Genomic DNA, 25,704 nt, shown 5'->3' on the forward strand with positions numbered 1-25,704 from the left:
TGAAGCATGGCCCGCCCTACCAAATTAGTGGGGCCCACTATATTCCCAGAGAATTGGAAGTCCAATGAACGCATGACATCTTTTGACTATAGATACACTGGCTGCTCTTCCATATTTACTGAGAACATGTGGGCCCCACATTCGACTTTTTCGTGGTTGGTTTAATCCTCCACTATTTACACTAAGAATGAAATGCTCCTTATTAAGATTCACAGAGAGAGAGAGAGAGAGAGAGAGAGAGAGAGAGAGAGAGAGAGCTAGCTTATGAACACGCTCATTCATTATCGAGCAAAAGAATATTTATTTTTGTTGCTAATATTTACACCATCTAATTTTACAAATTTGTGCTAAAAAATGCATAATATAGAAGAAGGCATGAGGTGCATGCCTGTATGATACATGTCAGATGCGATTGCCACAGCAATTTGCAAGTTCAAAGGATTATCTCTGCCTCCACTCAACCCCCGCAATGAGTAGCTTCTACTTCAATCAGTCCTGAGATGTAGTGGAGTACTCAAACAGGAGTCGCTTCGAATCGCTGGAAGGAGAATGGAAAAGGACTCGCAGGCGGCTTGTAAGCTGGTAGATTAAGGTCAGCTGCATTGACATTTCTGAGTCCTTCATCTGTCTAACAATTGAGGCCTGGAAAAAAAGAAGAAGCATAATGCAATTATTCAGCAGAAATGCATAATGAAAAGGAGAGAATAATTATAGTAATAATGAAAAACATGTATCTTCACAAAATTTATGCAAATCAAACAAGATTTCAAAATGAGGACTGATGTTCGTTCCCCTACCCATTTGGAACAAGTGGGGTCCATGGTTCTGGATCCAGACCATTTACCTGATGGTCTCCAAAGTGGACAGGGGATGCCTTGATGATCCATCCAGACCATTGATGTGATGGGCTCCTAAATTGAATGGGCACCCATTCTTTTGGCATTTTTCTCTGGGTCATTACTCTTCTGAACTGTATCATAGAAATGACCGCCATCGACTGGTTAGGATCTAGAATGGAACTTTTTCATGGTGTCCATTAGACCAACAGTCTGGATCACCAAACTTTGGGTCCCAATGACTGACAAAAAAGATGCAGCCAGCAGCCCGAGGGACTCCATAACACAGTCAAAGACAGACAACGGCAGAATAGATGAGACATGAGAGGAGCCAACATCTTACATGGTCATAGGAATGGGGATCAACTTGAAATAAGTGGGTAAAGATGGTTTCAAGCACAAACAACAGGAATTATGGCATGTTTGAATATGATTTTACTAGGACATCTCTGGAACTTTGACACACACAACGCATGGTGCTTATATCCTCTTCAAATATGAATGCTTATTGCAGAGGCCCCATCTTCCAAGTGCCGAATAAAAACAGGGCACGTGTATGAGATCTGGGATGTTCACAGGGTGGTCTCCAAGGTGAATGTTCCTGAGCCCAAAAATGCAGCAGTCTATTTGTCGGGCAGGCCGCACATGTACTAAATGTATAGTCAGAAGAATTGATAATTAGGTCTCACCATAAAGTTACTATGATTGTTAATAAGGAATCTAATCATACAGTTTGTGCAGGATTCTACATGTGTTGGACCATTGTTCAATCATCCAAACTGTTGATCAGATGTACCCGACATGATGGGTATACCTCAAAAATCCTCCAGATTGGAAGATTAGAACCTTTCAATTGATAACATTCAAATAAATGGTCAAGTAGAAAATATAGTAGTCCATGTTCAACAGAAAATAATCCAATGAACAAAGTTTAGAACCTTCTAGTCCATGAGATTTCTGCAGCATCCCCATCCATGGTGCATCCCACCAGACGGTGGTTTCAAAAACTGAACCATTAGCGCAACATGTATGGAATTTCATGCATCAGCAGAACTGTATGTTTGAGGATCAGTAGAACCTTGTAATTCCTCTAATTAATACTAGTGCTTCCACCATACATTCTAAATGTATGATAAAAAACAAAGGAGAGAAAAAAAAAAAGAACTGCACGAAATGCATGTTTCATGTAAAGTTGATAATTACCTGCAGGCGCTTTCCTAGCCGAACTTCGACTTCAGTGCCAAACGAAATGCTATTTGCCAGTGATTTAAGAGGATCAATTGTAGCATCAGCAGAAAGCAAGCTTGGGATCTGGGGTGCATACACTAGTCTCCATGTAGCCTGTCCAAACTCTCCTTTCCCTTCAATCCTCGGCATTAATGTTTCAAGTGTTGCAGTTGCGAGTTTCTTGAATGCGAGTTGGCCATCACCTTCCAAAATAGATCCTGCTAATTGACTCTCAAAAATTCTAGCAGCCTGCACAAGCAGAAGCTTCTGAGATCAAGCAGTTTGAAGTATTACGTTCAGAACAAAATAAGCCAATTGGCAGAAGTACAAAAGAACCAGATCATCAAACTGGCTTCACTATCAACTCAAGTACACAAAGTGATAATAAATGAAATGATGCCCCAGAAAAGGGCGTGGTGCAGCAGTGCCTACCATGGCACTCGGCAACGGTAACAGTAATGGCCAGCATAACAGCTGTTGTGACACAGGCCGCAGCAGCCGTTACAGGCCCCATTTTTTTTTAAAGGAATTAGTATAACCTGTATCACCTGTATTGGTCTGTTACAGGCTCATATTGGTCCATTAGGAGGCTGCTACAGGCCCCTTATATGCCTTTTTTAAAAATCCCTTTCAGTTTGGTGTTATGGCACTGTATCGTGTAATGGGTCCCACTGTTACTGTTACATAACAATTTTCAAATACCTTGGTGCCTACACTCTGAAATATTCAAAAGGTAAGGTGATTGTTGTTAGCATCTTAAACCCGTGATACAGAGATGGGTGTATGTGCTCAGCCTGTTGTTTAAGACATTACAGGTACAGATACTGATACTGGATACTCATAGGACACTACTGTATTAGTTTCCAAGTACCTCAGAAGGTGAGAGAACATCCTGCTCCACAGAGCGTGTTGAGGTCACCACCAAATTATCCTGCCAATTACTTGCTCGACTTTGTATCCTGAATTGCCATTCTGATCCAACTAAAGCTAAATCCAATGTTGGATCTAGCCCCAGATCAGGGTCAAATTTCGCGATGTTGAGATGGTCTCGCTTAAGCCTAACCTGCACTTGAACAGATGAACATGAACATTCTGCTAGGAGACTACAACCTGATATAAAGAGAAGCATATTTTTAAGAAATAGAAAGGATTGGACTTGCCTGAGTGGCGACTAGATTCACATCACCATTTTCAAATGTTAAAATTCCTTTAGGTTTTATCCATTTGGGATGAGCCATGCCATTAAGCTCAAGTTCTCCGCTAACGCCGAAGTTGAGAATCAGAGGATACACTATCCTCAACTCTGGTCCTAGAAGAAGCTTTAGGTCAGTGAGGCGAACATCCACGCTTGGCTTAGTATTTTCTTGCTCCATTTTTGTTTCAACCTCAGAGCGTTTACCTATGAAGCAATTCAATGTAAGTCCTTGTGAATTATCAAGATGCCTTACAGAGCTAGCACAGAACCACTGATCTTTCTATAGAAGCATTTCTTGTTCAGTATTTTCCTATTGATTCCATCCTCTTTTAATCAAACCACAAAAGCATGGGAGAATTCTTACAAGTTTCATCCACAATCAGATAAAGATTAATATGATGCTATGATGAGAAAATAGATCAATGATTGTAGCCACGGTGTAGCTCTGTTGCTTCCACATGCACCACAACCCACACCGGATTTAATGGGCAAAAGGCTTTTAATCAGAATAATTGGATCATTTGATTAGTGCAGATCTTGAGCAATGGAACCTCCACTACATCGTCCACTTCATTATAGCCACATGTTTGCCACCTATGTGTGGCTTTCAGAATTGATACTACACCCACAATGGAAGGAGTCGGCCTAATTATTTCCTGAACTACATTACCTATGGTCTGCGAGGAGTGTTCAATGCACTAGCCGGACAAGTGGAAATGAGAAACATTTGTATGATATCGGAACCAACCATCAGGTAGTCATACCTGACTTGAAGTCAAAACTTAAAAATTAGGCTGATGTTATCATCAGGTGGGCCATACGCAGACGGGATAAATTAAAGGTTAAGAAAAAATGACAATCTGAATTCTATGTAAATTTGTGGGCCACATCATTATAAGATTGACCTTATATTTGAGAGATGGAATAGAGAAAAGAAAACCTGGTTAGAAGCTCTGATTGTTTCCGTGTGTGAGGCGAGTGCACTTAGCATTTCTGGAGAACTAAATTAGGAAAACATGGCACACGTGTATGAGATCCTGACTGCTTGTCTCTTTGTGCTTCCCGTGGATGCCAATTTGCAAAAAATATGTCAATTAGCTGGTCTTAGTCTTTGGTTGGAGGAAGTTTGCCCATTGAATACCAAGAGTCGTCCAATCCATGCTATGGTCAGCTGGGCAGTGATTAGGAGCATTCCCCACTCGTTTTAGGCACAACAAATGAATAGTCCAGATTTTATATACATGAATTGGTTGATAGATTGAATTTACTCCTTAATAAAGAAGGCTTTTATCCTCCAGTCTTCATGATTTTCAAATCATAGACCGTCCATGGTAAAGTACACTGGATGGACGGTCCAGATTAATGGCCCATATTGTCACACTCAGTGAGATTTAAACCTATGGTAATTGTGGGCAAACTCTGGCCAAGGCTGTCCACTAAAACCACTATTTTGTGTTAGAGAAGTGCTAAAACTATCTTCATGAGAGATCGGGAAGGCGATTCCCAACATGTGCCAACGTGGCACAAGTGTCTGAAATCGGTTCATTCATCAGATTGGGCCATAGAGAACCATATCAGGCTTGTCCAATCATCAGGTGGGACACATGAGTATGAAAAAAGGACCATCAGAGAAAAGGCAATCTGAAGGATCCGGCCATGAGGAGCATGCCAAGGTACTGATTTAGGGAGATGGATGTTCTGGCACCAATGAGGCAAGGAAAGCAGAAAGCCAAGCATGCTACTCCTGCTGCTAACACCACCATAGTAGTTGCTGCTATTGCCTGAACTGGACACGAAAGATACTCCCAACAATGAAAACATTTACTTCACATACACTTCAATCCTTGGTTATGTAATGTTGACATTTACCTGATGGATTACAAAATGCATGGAGCATACGGGGTGAAGTGTGGAAAGAAAGAACTGACACATGCAGTCATGTACCGTTACTGTCACAAGGCATGAGCATGAATGGAAGGGAAAAATCATTGTGGTCAGTTCCAAGTTCTAATAAATCACATGTACAAACATTACCTGAGGTTTGCGGAAAATTGGCACGAGAAGAAGTGGATTCCGATCCGAAAAAACGTGAGACATGCCCTGAAGGAGGCATCCGGTTGTAACCACTAATTGGAAGGTTTGCTCGACTTGATGCCAGCCTATTAGTGGCGGCTCTACTGCCCTTATCCTGTGGTAGATATGCTTCTCCACAACTCAACTTTATCATTCCGGAAACATTTGGTTGCAATATAGAACCAGTGATTTGTATCTGACTATCAACCTGGCCACTGAATCAAGTAAAATATGTCAGCAACCTCACAAGAGAACAATGAAAAAGAGAAACGTAGCTCTTTCATGGAACACCATCAAACTAATAAACTAACTGGATTTAGGGATTTTGAGCTCAGAGACAGACAAATGACCAATATAGAGCACAGTAGTGATTTACAACCAAGAAAACTACGTGACACAGTAAACAAGAAAAAATATACCTCAGAACATTCTTTGCCCGTACTTCCAAAACTTCACATTTCAAATCAATTTTATCATTCTGGCATGATTCACTGGCCTTGAGGGGGAGGTTCCCTTTCAACAACAGCTTACCTTTTCTGCTTACTCTGCTTTCCATTGAACTGATACATAACCTATTAGATTTCACGTGAACTGTGCCCCCCAAATTTGTAAGTGGTTTTCTTAGGACTGGTGATGATACAGATGCTCTGTGAAATGATGCAGACCCATCCACCACAGGTTGTTCAACAGTACCTCTGACCTATTTCAAACAGATGATGACATAGTTAGCTAGTCACTCTGATTAAACTCTGCTATCACGTTGTAGCACCATAATACTATCTGGAGAGGAGGAGATGAAGTGGAAAACTGAAAGACAATAACAACAGATCTTGTAGAAAAAAGGAGAGTAAACAGACACAAACAACAAAGATATAAACATTTTAGTTCCTCTCCAAGGTTGCTACTCAGGAAAAAAAAAGTGCAGATCACATTATATATGTGTAAGCTTAGACATACTTCTAAATAGAGATAAATATCAGATGGTCATGGTTAACATTGAAAGTAATTCCAGTATATAATGTATGACTGTGTTGAAGAACTTCGTTCAGCTTGACCAACCTGTAGGACAATGTCCGCACTTCCGTGAAGCCAGTTGGCATAAGGACATAAGGCTGTTATTAGCATCATGCCGCCATCTTTGATATCTGCATCAATCCTTACTTCTCCTACATCTAATATGTTCCAGTTTAAACCTTTGAGACTTTCTGCCAACTGAACATCCCATCCTTCTTCAGTCCTATCTCTGGACAGTTTCTTTTCGCCAACTTCATCGCCGGATCCTATCACCTTTTCCTTTGCCCAGCCTGGGATCCATGTTGCTCTGCCTATTTCTCTCTCTTTATCTTCTTCCTCCAATGAGTTATTTTGTATAGAAGTCACAGGAACACTTCCTTGAATGTGGACATGGCCACTTTGGATAACAGGTTCAAAGTTAGCATTGAAAAGGAAACGACTGGTGGAGGTTATAGAAGCAACCACTTCGGCTCGTCCAAGGTCAATGCCCCCAATAGCACCATCCAAGAGCCTTACTTGCACATCACATTCTGGCTTTGCTAGACTTCCTCTGAGATCACCTTCCATGTGCAATATACCCTTTATAGGTGTTAACAGTTGCCTCAAGGAATGTACAGCATCTGTTGTTGAAGATTCTATAACCTGAACCAGTGTAGGAACAAGACCAACAGGGAAATTAAGAACAGCGAAATGAAGATTAGTTTTCGGCCCTAACAAAGTCCCATCTGCATGGATAGTTGCATTATCTCTTTGGATGAAAATCTTCTCGAGGCGCAGACCATCATTATTGCTGTATGCACCAACTGCCAGAACACGCTGAGTTTTGTAAGTTCCCCACTCCCAATCCTCCCCATGAAAATCGAAGTCTGCCTGTAGAAACATATACAGGACATTCAATTCAGTGAAAGAAAGACAAATTTCAGAGGAAAAAAGAAGTCCACAAGAAGGAATTCAAGAAACAATGTGAAATGGTGGCAAAGATGAAATGAGTGAAATGCTTCTAAAAGGTTGACTTCTATAACCTTTATAACAGTACCATTGGAAATTATATAAGTTTTGAGCAAAGAAAACCAGGTCCTAAACTTCTCTTGAAGAAGTCTAGGTATCCACATGAAAACCAATTAGCTAAACCTAGGCTTCCTGTTTGCACCGATGCTAAGTTGGATACCTTATTGCCATGTGGTATTGCCCTAACAAATTAATTGCATTATATTATAGAATATAAATGTGCCATTGACTTACTGAAATACTGCACTCATGGTATCATGCCATAATAATGTTGGTTGTATGTGTGGATTATCTATGATACTCGCACACTTATATCTAGACAATATAACATGAATGCTTTAGTGGGATATGACATGTAGCTCACATTTACATGCGTTCTACTGTTTTCGAAGTATTTACCACAATACTAGATGGTGTAGCCAAGGCAATTACCCTAGCTGCTCAAAACTGGGCATTGCCATGGGTATGCCTATCGAGGCATAATAAACATGGGTGGTTGCCCATGGTTCTAGGCAATCGCTTAGGCATCGCTTAGGCTACCACTTGGTTGCATGGGCATTGTGGGGCCTAGGCAACTGTCTACAACCCAAGGTGGTAACCACTGTCCCTGATTGTTTTCACTCACGGCTTTACACCAGAAGGATGAGTACAGTTGTCATTAGTGTTTGCAATAGTGATAATATCAGTGATCAGCGACACGAAACCCCTAAGAAATACTAAAATTTTTTCCAGACTCCTGTGTATTGTGTGATATATTGCATGATATCGCCAAAATACTACTTCGTATTGCGAGTTTTTACATTATATATAATCAGTGCTTTAAATATCAACGATATCAGCCGATATATCCCAGGATATATCTTGTATCCCACCCGTGCGATACGAAACACACATGTAATGCTGATATATCCCACCTATTCGATCCTGTGAGCATTTTCGATCCATGTTTTTATTGTAAATCATGTTAAACAAGTGTCAAATGGTTACAAATCTATGATGCTTCATGTTTTACATGAAAAATCATATATTTGGAACTTTGATTTCGAGATTTGGGGGAGATGGGTCAAGTTGTGGAAAATTGAGAAAAATTGAAATTTCTCAATTTCACGCAAATCAGTTGCAATCTTTGTATCCAAACACAAAATCAAACATGTATGTAACCTGATCTAGTGATTCTTCTTTTGCTTTTGAATGTATTGCTTGTGTTTCCATATATGTGTTCTTACGTTTATAAATTATATGAATAGACTTTGAATATACTTGCATCAGTTCAATTGAAAATGCATATATTAGGACCCCATAGAAAGGAAACCCCTATTATGTGCATTTTTTTCTTCTTCTTCTGTAATGTAAGTGTATTGATGTCTTTTTCAACAATTCTTGAAGTTTCATCGAAAAAAATCAACCAATTTCCCAATGTTCCCATATTTCCCAACACTAGCGATACATTATGCGATATAACCAATATATCCCATGCGATAACCGATATGTATCCATATCCAAAGGGTGCAATACATTATACGATAATGATATTTAAAACATTGTATATAATATACCCGACATCGTCGATATCTAGGGCTGTCAACTGGCTGGGTCTAGGGTACGTCTCGGCCTGGATTTTGAACTGTTTGGGTCTGGGCCTATTCAAAATTCTGATTTTTCAGGCTTGAGCCCAGCCCATTGACACCCCTATCGATATCTATCAATATCGGCCAAGAACTTCTTCCTTTTGTTAAAAGAAATCCCCCAAACCCAAAATTTCCCATTTCCCCCTCAAAATTTGTCCTTCTAAATTAGTCGTGGGTGGATCCCGGTCCATCTTGCACAAGGATTTGGGAGAAAAACGAAAATTTCAAGCTAGAATCATCATCTTCTCGGATTTGGAGCCGTTTCTCAAAAGGTGAGATTTTTTCCATTTCAATCCATTTATTTTTGTTTAAAACAAGTAAAATGAGTGTGAAATCATAAGAAATTATTGATTCTTCATGTTTTGTATGGAAAATCAAGGATTTTAACCTTCGATTTTGGGATTTGACTGTAGGTGGCCCGATTTGGGGAAAGTTGGAGAAATTCGAAATTTCACTAATTTCGTCCAAATTACTACCAATGTTGCACTCCAAATAAGAAATCAAGTATGTATGAGGCATGATCTACTAATTTGTTAACTTTTTTTCTGGATTTCTGAAAAAATATTTTTAGTAAAAAAATTAATAAAATATTATTATTATTATTATTTCGAAATATCCCTTCAACCAGCTATCAATTGAGACCAATTTTGAAGTCTTTGGGAGTGTTTGATGAAATGATCACCACAAACTCTCTAATTTCGAAATTCAAAATTCGAGTGTAGGTGGCCTAATTTGGGGGAAACTGGGGAAAATTCAAAAAATCTCCAATTTCTCCGAATTGCTTGCAATGTTGCATTCTAAACACGAAATCAAGCATGTATGAGGGCCAATCTATTGATTTGTTAAGTCTTGTCACAACCAGTCACATCATTGATAGGTAATTTTTTCAATTTTTGCTTCTTCTTTTGCTTTTCAATGAATTAGTCGTATTTTCAAACATGTTTTGATGCATTTATAAATGTTATGCATTCAATCCGAATATAGTCTCATTAGTTCAGTCAAACAATGCGAATATAGCTTAGGACCATATACAAAGGAAACCTATTACCTGCACTTCTTTTTTGAGATGTTAGGATTTAAAAGTGTGTATTAATATCTCTCTCTCTCTCTCTTTTTTTAAAAAAAAAATAAAAATCCTCAAAGTTTCATTGAAAAATTCAACGATTTTCCCAATGTTTCCCCATATTTTCCAAAAAATGCAATAAATTACCTGATACAAACGATATATCCCGTGCGATAACTGATATGTAACTATATCCCAAGGGTGTGATACATTATGCGATATTGATACAAAAAAGATCACGACATTGTGGGAGGTAGGGGTGCATCCAAACTGGATTGTGGCTTCTCTGCTAGGATTGATTAGAACCCAGGAGCAAGGTGCAGGCTCAAATGGCTAGCTAAAGTGGTAAACCCACCCTAACCCGCTAGCCAACTATTGGTCCGACAGTGTATGTGGAGTCAAGCCAGGCAATCAATTGGGACTTTCGACCTCAATTACTTTCTAAGTCTGGGGCCTCATGCACACGCCCAACATATTGGCTTTAGGTTAAGCCCAACTAGAGCATGGAGAACACTAGTATGCACTTTGCAATATGTGAGTTGGCACATTGTTCAGCCAAAGTTCGTCCTTCAAATTCTTTGCAATTTGCCATAAGATTACCTCTTTCGTGATGGATAGAAGGTAGCCTTAGATGCTAAAATGGTAGTAAAAAGAAATTGTTACTCTCCTCAGAATCATGGATGTTAAAGGGTGGGCTTCTAATATGAACATCCCCACAAATTGTTTCTCTTAGTCTTTCGGGCTTCTCGTTGTATCGTGGGTGCTGGTGGCGCTTTTATTTTAAATAAATTTTTTATTCCATCCCCCCCGCCCAATAAAAAAAAAAAACCTGAGGAAAGATGAGGGTTTTGATGAATGGATAAAATTTGTGTAGAATTTTTAAATCACAATAAACTCACAAATGAGTAATGACTAATGTATCCGTGACACATCCATCAAATGAGTCCCAAACGATGTATTAAGTATCGACGATATCAGTTGATATATCCCACGATATATCTTGCATCCCACCTGTGCGATATGAAACGCACAAGTAGTGAGATATATCCACATGTTTGATCCGGAGAGCATTTTCAATTGTCGATCCTTTTTTTTTTTGGCTTTCTGTAAATCATGTTAAATCAGTGTCAAATTGTTACAAATCACGAAAAATCATGGATTGAGAGCTTCAATTTTGAGATTTGGAGGGGTGGGACGAGTTGTGGAAAATTGAAAATAAAAATAAAAATTTCCTAATTTCTTGCAAATCAGTTGCAATCTTTGTGTCCAAACATAAAATCAAACATGTATGTATCTTGATCTAGTGATTCTTCTTTTGCTTTTGAATGTATTGCTTGTGTTTCCACACATCTTCTTACATTTATAAATTATATGAATAAACTTTGAATATACTTGCATCAATTCAGTTAGAAAGCGCATAGATTAGGACCCCATACAAAGAAAACCTATTATGTGCATTTGTTTTTTGCAATGTTTTTATTTATAAGTCTGTATCGATGTCTTTTTAATAATCACTGAAGTTTCATTGAAAAAATTGACAAATTTCCAAATATTTCCCCATGTTTCCAACAACAATAATACATTATGTGAAAACCGATATATACAATAATACATTACTAGCAATAAAGGATGCTCCCATCCCTGCCGTTAGCCTGCCTTTCTCAAAGTACTTGACAAACTCCATCACCTCCTTTTAAAGCATATATTAAAAAATTTGGTAGAAAGCCATAAGTACCCATTTGGCCTTGGACCTTATCTCTCTCCAATGAGTCGATGGCTAACTTGATCTCTTCTCCCGATATTAGTTTCTCTAGAGAATCCCTCTCTTTAGGTGAGAGACTTTTTGCCTTTTAAGGTTTATTTTATTTTATTTTTAATATCCTATTTTAGAGGTCAACGATATCAAAATGTAAATTATCTAGCTTAGGCCTGTTCCACCAGTCACAAGCGAGAAGCCGCAAGTAAATACCGAACCACCACCGAATAAATTTGATTTTGTCTTTAATTATTCTCCCTTCCAACATTACTCTACTCATGTGATTGGTTCTTGCCCTTACATTAGCTATGCTATGGAAGAACTGAGTGTTTTTGTCACCTTCTTTGAGCCAAAGGGGCCTTGATCTTTGGTGCTACTTAATTTCTTCTTCCTTAAGGTATTCAGAGTATTCTGCCGCTAGCATTGTGCGTCTATGCTGTTCCGCATCTGATAGTCCACTCATCTCTTCCTTCATATCCAGCCCATGAATTTCATTTAAAGTCTTCTTTGCTTCGGCATTCCCTTTACTTGGAATTTCCTTTTTCCAGCCATTTAATTATCCTTTACAAATTTTGAGCTTCTATAGTAACACATAACCGGCCAAGCCCACTACATGATAAGAATTCCACCACTCCTTAACCTCGTTCGAAAAGCCTTCTATTTCCAGCCACATAAGCTCAAATTCAAAAGGTTTTGGTCTCCAACTCTCTTCCGCAATATCAAGCAAAATGGGTCTATGATCGGATGTCGGCCTAGGGAGCCCTTGTAGGTGAACCAAAGGGTATTTCTCAACTCAATCAGCATATAAAAGCAATCGGTCTAGACGACACAACACTAGATTATCCCTACCATTTGATGAAGTAAATTTAGCACCCCCCAAAGGAATATCCACCAATTCATTGTGACTTACCCAGTCCTCAAAAGCTATCACACTTCTTATTCGACAATCTACGTTGGATTTTTCATGAACAAATTTGACTATGTTGAAGTCGCCCCCAACACTCCATGGCATGTTGTATCTAGCTTTGATTGCTTCCAGCTCTGCCTGAAAGAAGTGCCTGTGTGCTGGATGACACGACTCATAGACTGCCGTGAATAACCATCTGTTGCTTGAAGAATTGCATTTGAGAGAGACTGAAATTGAGAAAGTCCCGATAAAACTTTCCACAACTCAAAAATCTTTACACCAAGCTACCAAAATCCCTCCCGCAGTACCCACAACATTCAGCGTAGCGCAACCCTTAATCTTTGCTCCCCAGGTTGATTCCAGAATGCCGTCATTGAAATCATCTAGCTTTGTTTCCTATAATGCTATAATCTAAACCTTGTATTTTGCTACATACCTTCTTTACTTGTTTCCTTTTTTCTGCATTGTCCAACCCCTGAACATTCCAGCTTCATACTTTCATTGGGAAACTAGTCGAGCCCCTCTTTCTTTCCTCTCCACGCTATTCTTGCTTTGAGTATCGTAGTATACTGACACTCCAGATTTCAGAGTTCTCTCCACCCTCTGTATATTATGCCTGATTCTCTGTATCTGTTCCTTTAGCCCTCCGGGAGCTTCATTCCTTGGAAAATTGGATGTAAGCATGCACATGATCATCCCCTTCACCAAATGAGAGACCCACTGACTTGCCTACTCTCTCCAACATGTCACGATACCACTCCAGTTGTTCCTTTGGCATCAAAGACAACCTGATGGGTTCTCAAAAATCGAAAGCAAAGGAGGGCAGTTGTGGGACCTCATTTGCTTCCAACGACTCCCTCACTGCCTGGAGAGGAGTTACATCCAATGCATCATTGACACAATTGTGCCGACCATCTCGTCATCTTACAGAGTTGATCCTAGCTCATCTCCTCACTCCTCTCGCCATTGTATCTTCAAAGAGCCTCGATTGATTTTGTGAGTAGAGTTGTCCTGAAAGGAGACAATATGCGGTATTCTTTGAAGTGCATTTCAAGATTGATGCTCCTCGAGAGAGGAAGATTGAAGTACCCGTCACCAGCAATTGATGCAAAAGGACTTCCCCCTCTCTATGTATAACTCCCAAATCAAATTCCCATGTGTGAGGGGTTGAGTGCTTATACATGAGTTGAAGATCACCACCTTCCGTCACATGTGATGGGGTAGACAAGAGGGCCATGCCCTCAGTTGACTCGCACGGGCCACACTCCTTACATGCCTCTCTTTGACACCCGTCCAAGATACCCATACGTGGCATCATTTTAGCCATATTTACAATCGTCTCTGCCACCAATGTATGCGTGTCAAGAGGAAGTTGAGGCTCGTCTTTAGATACCGCTTTGAGCCTCTCATTTGGATTCTGAAGCAATGATTTGTTTCCATAAACTATCCAAACTGAGATTGAAGCTCCCTTCTCCTCTGAACCTCCTGACCCGATCCATCGCCCCCCCCCCCCAAAAGATGGTCGCCATCACCTTTAAGCGCCTCCTCTCCGATGAAAACAACAACAAATTTAGGGTTCGACGGGATGCTCCTTCTAACACATGCTCATGCTGAGCTGATCTCCTCCCCATTCTCAGTCTCCTTATTGATGGCTATAACTTCTCCTAGACATGCACCTACTGCTCTGAATACTTCCATCATCGACAATTCTAGTGGGATTCCCCACAATAGGTACCAGATCTCAGTCATTCCAAAGAAAAGACTTCTCCGACCTATAGATCGCCTTTACCGAACCGTTGTTCAATAGGACTACAACTGCAAGGATCTGGTTTATGTTTGCATCTGTTCGACCGTACACCCATAACTCTGTCCCTCCCAATGGCTTAATAACACAATCCTATTCTTGTAGCAACCAACAAGCTTGAAACTAGCATCTAATCTTTGAAATCTAAGCTCCCTCCCTGGATATCAAGGGTAGAGAGTTCAATAATTGTACTAAAGTCCTCTTCAAAATCTTTGAATTCACCCTCACCACCGGTGTCCCCTCGTCCAACTCCTTCCAAGCCCACTTAGCAACCCCCTTGTCGCCTATCCTCCACACCCTCACCCACCCCCTCCTTCCTCGATTCCCCCACCCTCGCCCCCATGACCGCATTAGTATACGATTTAGCAACCCATACACCCCTACCCTCCCCCCTCCCGCTGGTCCATCTTTGATGGGTGCACCCAGTTTTGGATCTTGCATCTTCATTGACTCCGGCCCATAATGGGCCTTCTGGCTAAAAGAGTTCGACCTTGAAATACCTTTCCATTGAGTACTTCCCTAGCTCGAGCTAGCTCAAACTAGCTCCTTTGCCATCTGCACCCGCATAAAAGTGAAACCCCTATGACATTTCATTTTCGGATTCTTTGGCATCACCATGTTCATCACTCTCTCGAGCTGTTGGAAGATGCTCTAAAGGTGGCTATGTTTCCACTCTGTAGGGTAGTTTTCTATGTATATTATTGGGAAGTCCCTGATCGATCGATCTTTCAACCCTTTTCAAATAACTACTTCTCCACTGTTCTTTTTCTTTGAGACTATAATCTAGTTTTCCGGAGAGACTGTTAATCCAACCTTTGCTTTTCCTTTCTTTGCCAAGCTGTATTTCCTACCCACCTCATTCGTTTCTTGTTCTCGGCTAGCTTCTGGGCAGTGTCGATGATTTATCTCTCTTGGAATGTAAATATTCTTTCGAACCTCAAACCTTTGTGAGATTGATGGCTGCGAGAGCTCCTCATACGAATTGCATATGTAAAAAAGGCTTTTGCATAACTGTAGATAGCCATACAGTTCTCATACAAGGTCTTTTACTGGTAGAACTCTTTTAGTTGCTCTTTAGTTGTTTATTTGGTTTGGACTCTTTACTCACAGCTTTTAAGGTGTACTTATTAGTGACACTCCTTATCTACAAGTAGGATAGGATTTGGTCTAGAGTATGCAGATCAATTGGGTTCTTTCCCGGGCATTTTACACTAACTAGGGATTCTTTTGTAAAGGCAATAAACTGAAAGCCATATGTATGGTTTTGGATAGCCAATGATTAATTAAAGAAAGTTCTTTTTGAAGTCTCCATAGGCACGTGTTCCTCTAGAATAAGTTGCTCTAAATTCTAATCTCTTTAAGCATTAGTTCAATCCTCTCTTTCTACATGAATAAACTATAATGCTCAAAATTCTCTTCCATGGCCATTATTTATCCTTGTTGTCAAGACTGGCATATTTTGCTGAGATTTATCATATAAAGTGGTATGTGTATTGATTTCTTGGAATGAAATTCAATTTCATCAAGTTTGCTGCATTACTGACACATTCTCATCATGTTATCAATGAGAAGATGTTACATCGCTGGCCTCCATTAGTATATGAAATGATGGTCCGAGCCTCAGCAAGGTATGCAAACAGGCTGGGACTGGATATGTATCTGACTGAATTTGAACTGTTCAGGCCAGGCCTATTCATTTTTCTTTTCCATGAGGCCCATTCACCACTAATCAGAACAAGTTTCTGAGATAAATTCTCAAGTAAACTACGAATATTACTGGAAGCATATGCAAACCAGGCATGCTTGATAAAAATAAAATTTACATGGTTTTGTGCAAGATTACCATTGTGTCCCCATTGCCACCACCGCTAGCATCAAGAGAGCCACGCCAACGACCTTTGAGTTCGGCTAAACCTGGAAGAGTTATGTCTTCAAGAATAACCTCATCCGACAAAGTATAATGTCTTCGAATTGCCTGCAAATTCATACACATATTTTTAACTACTAAAAGAACAACAGCTTAAAAAAAAGAAAAGAATAATAATATAATGTCTTCTGCTATCAGCAAATAAAGATGGTTTATATACATGTTGTAGATCTCATTCTGTCTATGAACAGTAAGCTTGAGACATCTGCATTGCTATTTCAACTTGTGCAGAATTACATAGAGTGAAAAATTATTTAAGTTAATCAAGTACCGCAATCAGGTCTCCAAGACTTTCAGTATAGAATCCCACGGATTGCAAGCTTTGCATAAAAAGGTCCTGCGATGAAGGGGCAGAGCAGCAAGAAGAATCAGGATTGACAGCATACTAGAGAGGAAACATATTAAACAACAAAAAGTTCCATTGAGAACTTTCAAACGCGCACACATCAATAATAGAGGGAGTTTGATACAACAATCATGTGAAGAATCTAAGGGAGTGAGGAAGCACCACAATATGGTGACCTCATTTCTCAGTTCAGAGTTCTAGCTCATGATTAAAAATGAAAATTGCAAATAAACAGGAACAAAATATAATAGCTTGTGATTATAATTTGTAAAAGCTCCGTTATAAATATACAAGCATACACCACTGTTTTAAATAGAAAATAGCGTGCTGCGTAGAGTTCACCCCTCTGAAGGGTGAGGCGTAGGTTACATAGCATGTAGCATAAGTTACATGCTACTTCTAGATTTTTAATCATGGTTGCGCTTGCTTGCACTAATTCCATGATATTCACCAAATTAGACTGATTAATAATGAAATTTAACAAATTTTCATGATATTCGGTGCAACCAAACGCAACTTAAAGTAATAGGAAAGGGTAATCATTAAGTATAAAGGTAGTGAAAGAGCAACAAAACTATTTTAATACCGTTACTTATATTATTTTTACTAAAAGAATCAAATATTGAAAATAGAAAAATGTAACAAATCATTGAAAATATTATTTGATTTTAATGCAGTAATGCAAAATATTTTATTATGTGAGGTATGTAGCGTGTAGCGTATGCAAATTATCATGCAGCGTAGGCTACAAGCAACTTAAGCTGTTTTCATGAGCTATGTAGCATTAAGGCTAAGCTACACTACATAGCATAAGCTATATGCTACACAGCGTAAGCTATTTAAAACAGTGGCATACACACATGCATATGTAGCGATTAGCATTTGGGTGCATGTTAACCAAATATTTGACAAGTTCACTTCTTACAGCTTGAAATGCTTAAAATTTAGAACTTGCGCAGAGAAAACGAATTTCTTCCATAAAAATTCCCTTGACAACGGAATGTATTCTTAAGGAAGGTAGGCCTGATAATGTTTCTTGATTTCACTTGCAAAACTAGGCAAGGCATGATAAAAAAAGATCTAAAATGGCCAAGGTAGTGAGAAATTTCAATACATAAGGAGCAATTAATGAAGAGTGTTGAATTAGAAGCATCCAATCTATCTAACAAATGTTGAGCAAAAAAAAAAAAAAACTCTAATTTTAAAAAAGAAGAAGAAAAGAAGCAGACCACTACACTGTTCTCCATTCATTTAAATCTTGGGTTTGTGATTACATACACATGCAAATGTGTATTAGATTACATAAAAAAATACTCATGACGGAAACAATACCATCCAGGTTGACCAAGTAAGCTACCTTTGACCTAGAGCGAACAGCAGGATCGGTACTGCGAGAAAGAAGCCGTGCAAGTGGCAGCATCTCTGCAACTTCAGCACCAGGAACTTCTAATCTCATTCGCCACCTCCCCATGGAAGATATCACACTACCCAAATGACCACCCATGGCCCTCTTCAACAAGCCATCCCTCTCCTTGTTAGCAGGGTATCGATCCCGAGTGCCAGGCAATACATACTCACCTTGAAGCTCGTATCTGCTACTCGCTTGCTCCAAAACAGTCTTTTCAACAGTTATCTGAACAATTACATCAAACTACCTTCAACACTACAGCCCATACTAAAGTGTAGATTATTATTTCACGTACTAAAAAATAAAAACAAAGCTAAAGCTGTTTGATAATTTATAAGACAAACTACTGAGGAAGACATAATAATCTTCGGACCCATAAGAAAACCCACCAAGACTATGCAAATAAGATAATGAACAAATATGTCTGCTTGAAATTGGGAAAAATCAACAAAAAAAAAAAAAAAACACCTCGAGAACATGGTAGAAACATGCATCATTAAACGTGCATTCGCATATTGCCATTTGATAGTTTGACATAGATATGCGCATGCAAAGGGTGTGTTTGCTTTTGTAGAATCCAGAATGCGAATATAGAAAATGAACATGGAATCTGTCTGATAAGGAAACCAATGGATACAATAAAGGTATGTTTGTCTGCAAACCGTTTATATATGTAAATGCTATACACACTGAAGTAATTATTATTTTTACCAGGAATCCATTTGCATATGTAAATACTTAACCGTGCAAGTAGTTTACTATGTGTTTTTGGTCTAGTTTCCTATGTAAGTCATTTCTTCCCCCCCCCCCCCCCCCCCCTTTTTTTTGAGGGTTAATGTTAACATTATTAAAGGCCCGCTGGCAAAAGGTACGCGAGTAAAGAATACAAAGGGGCAAAAGATTTACATCCCGAGAACAGACTTTACAAATTCTGGATCTACATTCAAAGAGGCTGACCATTCCAAAACAGAAACTTTAAGAGTCAGTGCAATAGTGACCATAGATTCCAAGGAATCCCAAAACCGCTGCCTATTCCACTCATCCCAAATTGCCAGAAGAGTCAGATTCCAAATCGGCTTCATATTCTTACAAACCCCACTCCCAGTCCAGACCCAAAGAAGATAAGAGGCTGACGCAGGCATAACCCATGAAAATTGGAAAGTGGAAAAAAAGAAAGCCCACACCTTGGTAGTGAATGGATAAGAAATAAATAGATGGTCAACAAATTCGGCATCTTGCTTGCATAACACAGCGTGTGTTGGGGATAAACATAGCCCACTTTTGAAGGTTGTCAATAGTCAGCACCTTATTTCTACCAACCAGCTACAGGAACACAGCTGCCCAGGGGGCGCTGCAAAAGACCAAAAATGATAGGCACAGGCCCCAACATAGGAAGATGCTTCCGAAGAGAGGAGCTTATAAAAAGAGCTAACAGAGAATCTCCCCAAACTATAGATGGACCACACCATAGAATGAACTCCTCCAGGAGGAATCACTAACTGGAGCTGGGCCAAAAGGGATTGGAGCTCCTCCAATTCACCGTCCAGAAGGAACCGTTTGCAAGGGGGCATCCAACAAACCGTCGAGCCTAAGAAGGAAAATCAGTTCTAAGCTTTGAGATTTTCCAAGGGCGCAACACTAGCCAAACTTGGAAAATCCATTTCCAAGGGTTCGTCGCCATGCCACGTGTCTTTCCAGAATTTAATTTTCGCACCATCACCTAAAGAGAGAGACACCTTCGCAGAATTTCCTCCTTATTGCCATTATAGATCTCCAAATATGAGAAGACCTATAAAGAGAGGACTCAACCTCTTACACCCCTTCCTTAAGGCTGTACTTGATGCAATAATTTCACACCAGAATCTCACTTCCTCCATCTCGAACCTCCATAATCATTTACCCAAAAGAGCTTGATTCATAGTGCACAAAGATCATAACCCCGCTCCCCCATGCGATATTGGCTTGCCCACCTCCTCCCACCTTAAGAGGTGGAACTTGAAGCCATCTTCCGACCCCTTCCACAGGAAGTCCCTTCTAAGCAGATCCAGTCTATCCTTCATTGATTTTGGACAGTTGAATAAAGACATGAAGTACAATGGAAAATTGGATAGAGCTACTTTGATAAGAGTCAGGCGGCCCCCCAAGGAGAAGTAACGGCCCTTCCACTTAGACAACATCCTTTCCACCCTCTTTAGCACCTTCTCCTAAAGGTTCTTGGTGGGCTCCCTGATACAAAGAGGAAGACCCAGGTAGGTGGATGGGAAAGAACCCACTTTGCACCCAAACACCCATGCCAATCTGCTTAACTCCTCATCCACAAGATGAATTCCCAACATCTCACTTTTCCCAATGTTGATCTTAAGCCCCGAGACTGCCTCAAAACATGCAAAAATTTTACAAAGGTTATCCACCGTAACAAGATTGACATCACAAAAGATAATAGTATCGTCCGCAAACTAGAGGTGTGACGAGCAGAGGAGGGAACCACCTTGAATCCGCTAATAAGGTTAGTCTCTTGACCTTTGGCTAGTAACTGACTAAATGCTTCAGCTACAAGTAGGAAAAGATAAGGAGAAAGGGGGTCAACTTAGTGAAGACTGAAGAGCCCTAGATGGCTTGAAGAATCTTTTAGGGGATCCATTCATGAGCACCAAGAAGGAAGGCGATCTAACACAACTTTGGATCCACCTTCTCCATTTATCCCCACATCCCAGTCTACCCAGCATATAATCAAGAAATTCCCATTCAGCAGTGCAAGTCATTTATTACTACATACATGCATGAAAACCTACTTGTGTTTAAAGTATGTGCTAAAAAATGGATATAATATGTTTGTACATCCATCATGTTGCCCACCCTTGATGGCCCATGCACTTCAAATCACTTTGATTGTAAGCTCCTAGCCATCTGATCAAAAATAGTGAAATGGACAATTCATATTGATTACACTAGAAAAATCTGATCATTTATGTAGACCATCCACCATGTGGGGCCTATCTTTGATTGCCCATCACACTCAAATCATTTTGACTGGACGATCCTAACTATCGAATTGGTGGTTTGGGAAATGGACGGTCCATGTGGAGAATAGTAGAGAGCTTAAGTATTGATGTGCACCATCCATTATTTAGGGCCCGCCTTTGATTGTGGCCTTCTCAAATCACTTTGATCATATGATCATAGACATTGGATTGGTGGCTTGGGAAATGGACGGGACACATTGAGTATATTAGAGAGGTCTAGGCATTGATGTGGATCGTCCATCATGTGGACCCCCCTTTAGTTGCCCATCACTTTGATTGGATGATTCTAACCATCGGACGAGTGGTTCAGGAAATGGACGCTCCATATTGAGTATACTAGAGAGGTCTAAGCATTGATGTGGATTGTCTAGCATGGGGAGAGAACCTTTGATTGCCCTTCCCACTCAAATCACTTTGATTGGATGATCTAACTATCCAATTGTGATTTCGGAAGTGGACGGTCCATATTAAGGTGGTAAAACCAAAGGGGGAAATTTACATAGGGAAGTTTTCCCTCGTGGGGGTGCGTGTGAATAATGTGGGGGTGCGTGTGAGTAATATTTGGCCATTTACATAGGAAAATGGATAGGCGTGAAAATGTTTACATAGGAAAGTCAATGCAAACACAGATGCACAAATCTGGTTTAACATATCATCATCATCTAAGCCTTATCCCAACTAATTGGGGTCGCCCATGAAGCATGATGCTCGAGTAGTTGGCTACACAAAATGGTAGGGAACCCATTGATACATGATTACCAACACCGCTCACATGTTTACCGAGTCACACCCCACAACGCAACTTAGCACGACTAGTACATGCTACCCATGAAGTGGAATTTGCAAATAGTTGATGTCGAGAGCATGTAGTGTTAAATAAGCCCACTAAGCTTGAACAATGGTTCCTCTCATACTAGGTTAACTATCATTGCATGTCATCAGTACAATAAAAATAATGTCTCATGACAATTTGTGGGTTACTCCCAGCGGCTCTCGATTAATGAAAACATCCTTGGCAAATGTTTTCATAGTGGTTTGTCTTTCCGACCGTTTGTTGTCCAACGAAACCCTAAGAGGGCTACTCACGAACCGTCCCCTGGCCAACATGTGGAGGTGTGTTCTTGATGCTAGAGCATCTTAAGTAGTCTTGCATTAATGATGTAGAGCAGGTCGCGGACACTTTCATGGCCAAGATGGATCAAAAAAGGCCCGATCCGAGACGGAGATGATCCGGACCATCAGAACTTAAAACGGATACATCCCGCAGACCGGAATGAGCTATCGGACGTACCATATATGATTTTGGGGTAGGACGAGCTACTTTAGCCACCCAACTCGCTACGTCGGGTTGCCCACGCCAAATTTGCGAAATACCATCAGATCGACGGTCAAATTCCTGTTTTAATTTCGTTCTTACTATTTATAGTAAGTTTTAGTTTGATTAGCCTCACTAAGTTTGGTAGTGGCTCCCAATTGAATGTATTTCTCAACTCTCAGGCGGATCTTCCTTGCATCCCCAAAGGCCTTCTCTTTTTAGACAAGGTGGGATTGGGTAACCTGAGAGTGAGATATGCCTTTTTTTACGATAGGCGGGTCCTTGTCTCCTTTTGTTCTCAGACCCGCCCGAAAATCTCAATTGTAATTCTCTCTGATCAATGAGTAGAGGTTCTTAAAAAAAAAGAAGTTTTACTTTGATTATAACTCTTCATCCATTCGGCTTTAGGAGTTGCGCCCAACATGAAAAGTGCTTAGAATAATTAGGAGAATAGCGTGGTGAAGCCAAATAGGACGCTTACTATTTTTGGCCGAAAACCATGCGCACTAGTAGGAATCACGACCGTCTATAAATAGTAAGTTTACTATTTATAGTTGTAGTTTAATTCCAAAACTTCTTCCATAGCTTTGTATCTCTATTTAAAGGGGTGTAAACTTGTTTATTCAGATATCAATCAAATTACGAATTTTATAGAATTTATTTCTATTTTTCTTGCTTTTTTCCTTGTGGATTCAAGAAGTCTCTGTGAGGAGTCAAGAGAAGCTCCGTGGATTCGGAGTAGTTATCCTTGAGGGAGATGGTGCTCAACCTCTACATGTCCCCCCAGTGTCAATTAACTAATAAGTTTTGGGGTGGAACCCCATGCTCGATCATTAGAGCCAATCCTTTTCCTGAGGTTGTGGATCCATTTTCCTGAACAATGTTATTGCCATATATGATTCTTATCGTATTGTACGAGTGCATGATTCAAATAGTACACCCAAATAGCAGATCCTACATAATTAGATGAATTGTATCAAAGTGTACAATTATCCTATCGAATTGTATGGCAATCATAGACTACGTAAATGGACCCTAAATTACTTAAAAAAAAAAAAAATTTGAAACCATTTTTCTTCTTTTTTTACTCTTTCTTTTAAAGGATGTAAAAGAGCCTTCCTATTAAAAATTCCTAATTCGTCTTTTGAGAGAGAGAGAGAGAGAGAGGGGGGGGGGGGGGGGGGAATTTGGGGATTTTTTATTTTTTGAGCACATAACTTAAATAATCATTAAAGGAAATAAAAGAATCGCAATGCAGGGATACAAAAACACATAGCAACAACTCAAAACCATTGTTTGAAGTATCCTTGATATTATCAAAATATCCCTGATATCATCCGTATCTCTAGCTCGGCGATACTGATAACACCGGCCTCGATACTGATAATACTGGGAGTATAAAAAATTCTAGGTATCGGCAATGTATTGCTAAGTATCGCCAATGTATTGATATCACCAATATTTTTGACTGCGTAAATTCCAAGTGTCGCTTGTATTGCCAATGTATCAATATCACCAATGTATCACCAATATTTTCGACTGTGTAAATTTTAGGTGTTGCTTATATCACTAGTGTATTGGCAATATTTCGACAATATCGACAAAAATCTGTTTATTAAAAATATTTCCATTTCAATTTTTTTTATAGGCGCATGCAGTGTTCAATTTTGTTGATGATGATATCGCGATATTATTGTTATCGCAACATGGGCGATATCGACACTACAATCTTTCATTTCTTTTCTAGTTGTTGACGATTTCTTGGTGAAATGTCTTGTATTGTCGATATTCTGAAAAATCGATGGATGTTTGGATGGATATGGGATGGTCGGACTGATTTCTCATGACAACACATGCTTTTAGGTCCCCATTAAATGGAAACTTATTATGTGTGCATTCTTTTTGCAAATTTTTTAATTCCTAATTTGCATATTTCTTTATGTTTTCCTAATGTTTCCACGCATTTTCGGTTATTGACGATATTGATATTGTTTCCACATCCTCGACCAACGAAACTTGTAGTGATACCGATACTTCGAACACTACTCGAAACAAGATGACAACTCAATCCTGGGCCTACTGGTTAAATGAAGTGTTTAACACAAGAGGAAGCAATAGGACACGGACATTATCCTTCTCTGTCAAGGTATTCCGTAACGGTAACAATAGCCATAACGGCCACCACCATTACCTTTGCGATACAGGTTGTAATGGCCGTTATTGCCCTTGTAATGGCTGTTATGCTCTCTCTCTCTCTCTCTCTCTCTCTATTGAACAAAAAAAAAAAAAAAAAAAACTTAAAAACCTGTATTGGCCTTGTTACGAGGCTGTTACAATCTTTACGAGCGCCATTACGGGGGCTGTAACAACCTTTAAGGGTCATTTTTTCTGTAACGGTTGTTATGGCCTTTACGACCTCGTAACGTGTAATGGTTGCCACCGTTAACTTTATGTAACTGCCTTTATGGCCTCGTAATGGCTGTTACGGCACACCATGTTCTTTGCAACATCATTCATTCCACATTGCAAAATTGCATTGCCTGGCAAGGTCATCTGTATATCCCAACCAATCTAAGATGGAGCCTCTAATTTTGTCGATGAGCGTTGAGATAGGAATTTGGATGTCCCTGGCGATTAAGTTATTGCTTTCAAGATTTCCTAGCAAATGGTGTACGAGACTAGCTTCTAAGCCATCTTATGGGTCCTTGGGCTAGCCTGCCTTTCCAGGAGATAAATTCTCCTTCCAAGGAGGAACCCTTAACCCACGATAGCCAACTTTCGATAAGAAGTTCCAAATACCTGACACAACTAGACAATAAAGGAATAGGTGGGATCCATTCTCTTCGTCTTGTTTGCACATGACACATCTATTAGAAATGGAAAATCCTCTACGCTTCAAATTATCCACTATTAGGGTTTTTGGATGGATTACTATCGGTAAAAAAGCTGTAACTCGTAGGGGGGATGAAGATTTCCACAAGAGATTAGTTGACTGCTTTTCAGCTTCGTTGGATGCTTGATGAAGAAACGACTTGGATATGAATTTTCTAGATTTCTCCCAAATCCAAAATCTCTCATCTGCATTCATCGGGTATAGATGGATGTTCTATAACAAAGATAGCAGGGACTGAAACTCGGTCATTACTCTTCTTTTTTTTGAATTCCTTCTTAATA

At 39.7% G+C, this 25,704-nt stretch overlaps 1 protein-coding gene across 1 annotated transcript in view; it reads right to left on the bottom strand.

Annotated features, from left to right (window-relative positions):
* Window positions 1-258: 258 nt before the first annotated feature.
* The window catches only part of LOC131223343 (protein TIC236, chloroplastic), a 95,670-nt gene continuing 70,224 nt past the window's right edge, over window positions 259-25,704 (bottom strand). The window contains exons 15-24 of the mRNA XM_058218724.1: window positions 18,142-18,417; window positions 16,710-16,775; window positions 16,355-16,486; window positions 6,391-7,215; window positions 5,751-6,031; window positions 5,293-5,546; window positions 3,224-3,462; window positions 2,935-3,126; window positions 2,040-2,312; window positions 259-642 (exon numbers count right to left, since the gene is read on the bottom strand). Of these exons, the coding sequence (XP_058074707.1) occupies window positions 490-642; window positions 2,040-2,312; window positions 2,935-3,126; window positions 3,224-3,462; window positions 5,293-5,546; window positions 5,751-6,031; window positions 6,391-7,215; window positions 16,355-16,486; window positions 16,710-16,775; window positions 18,142-18,417 (2,691 nt within the window). The 3' untranslated portion in view covers window positions 259-489. The remainder of the gene's footprint in view (window positions 643-2,039; window positions 2,313-2,934; window positions 3,127-3,223; window positions 3,463-5,292; window positions 5,547-5,750; window positions 6,032-6,390; window positions 7,216-16,354; window positions 16,487-16,709; window positions 16,776-18,141; window positions 18,418-25,704) is intronic.

The sequence above is a fragment of the Magnolia sinica genome, chromosome 13, assembly GCF_029962835.1.
Source record: "Magnolia sinica isolate HGM2019 chromosome 13, MsV1, whole genome shotgun sequence".
NCBI classification, from domain to species: Eukaryota; Viridiplantae; Streptophyta; class Magnoliopsida; order Magnoliales; family Magnoliaceae; genus Magnolia; species Magnolia sinica.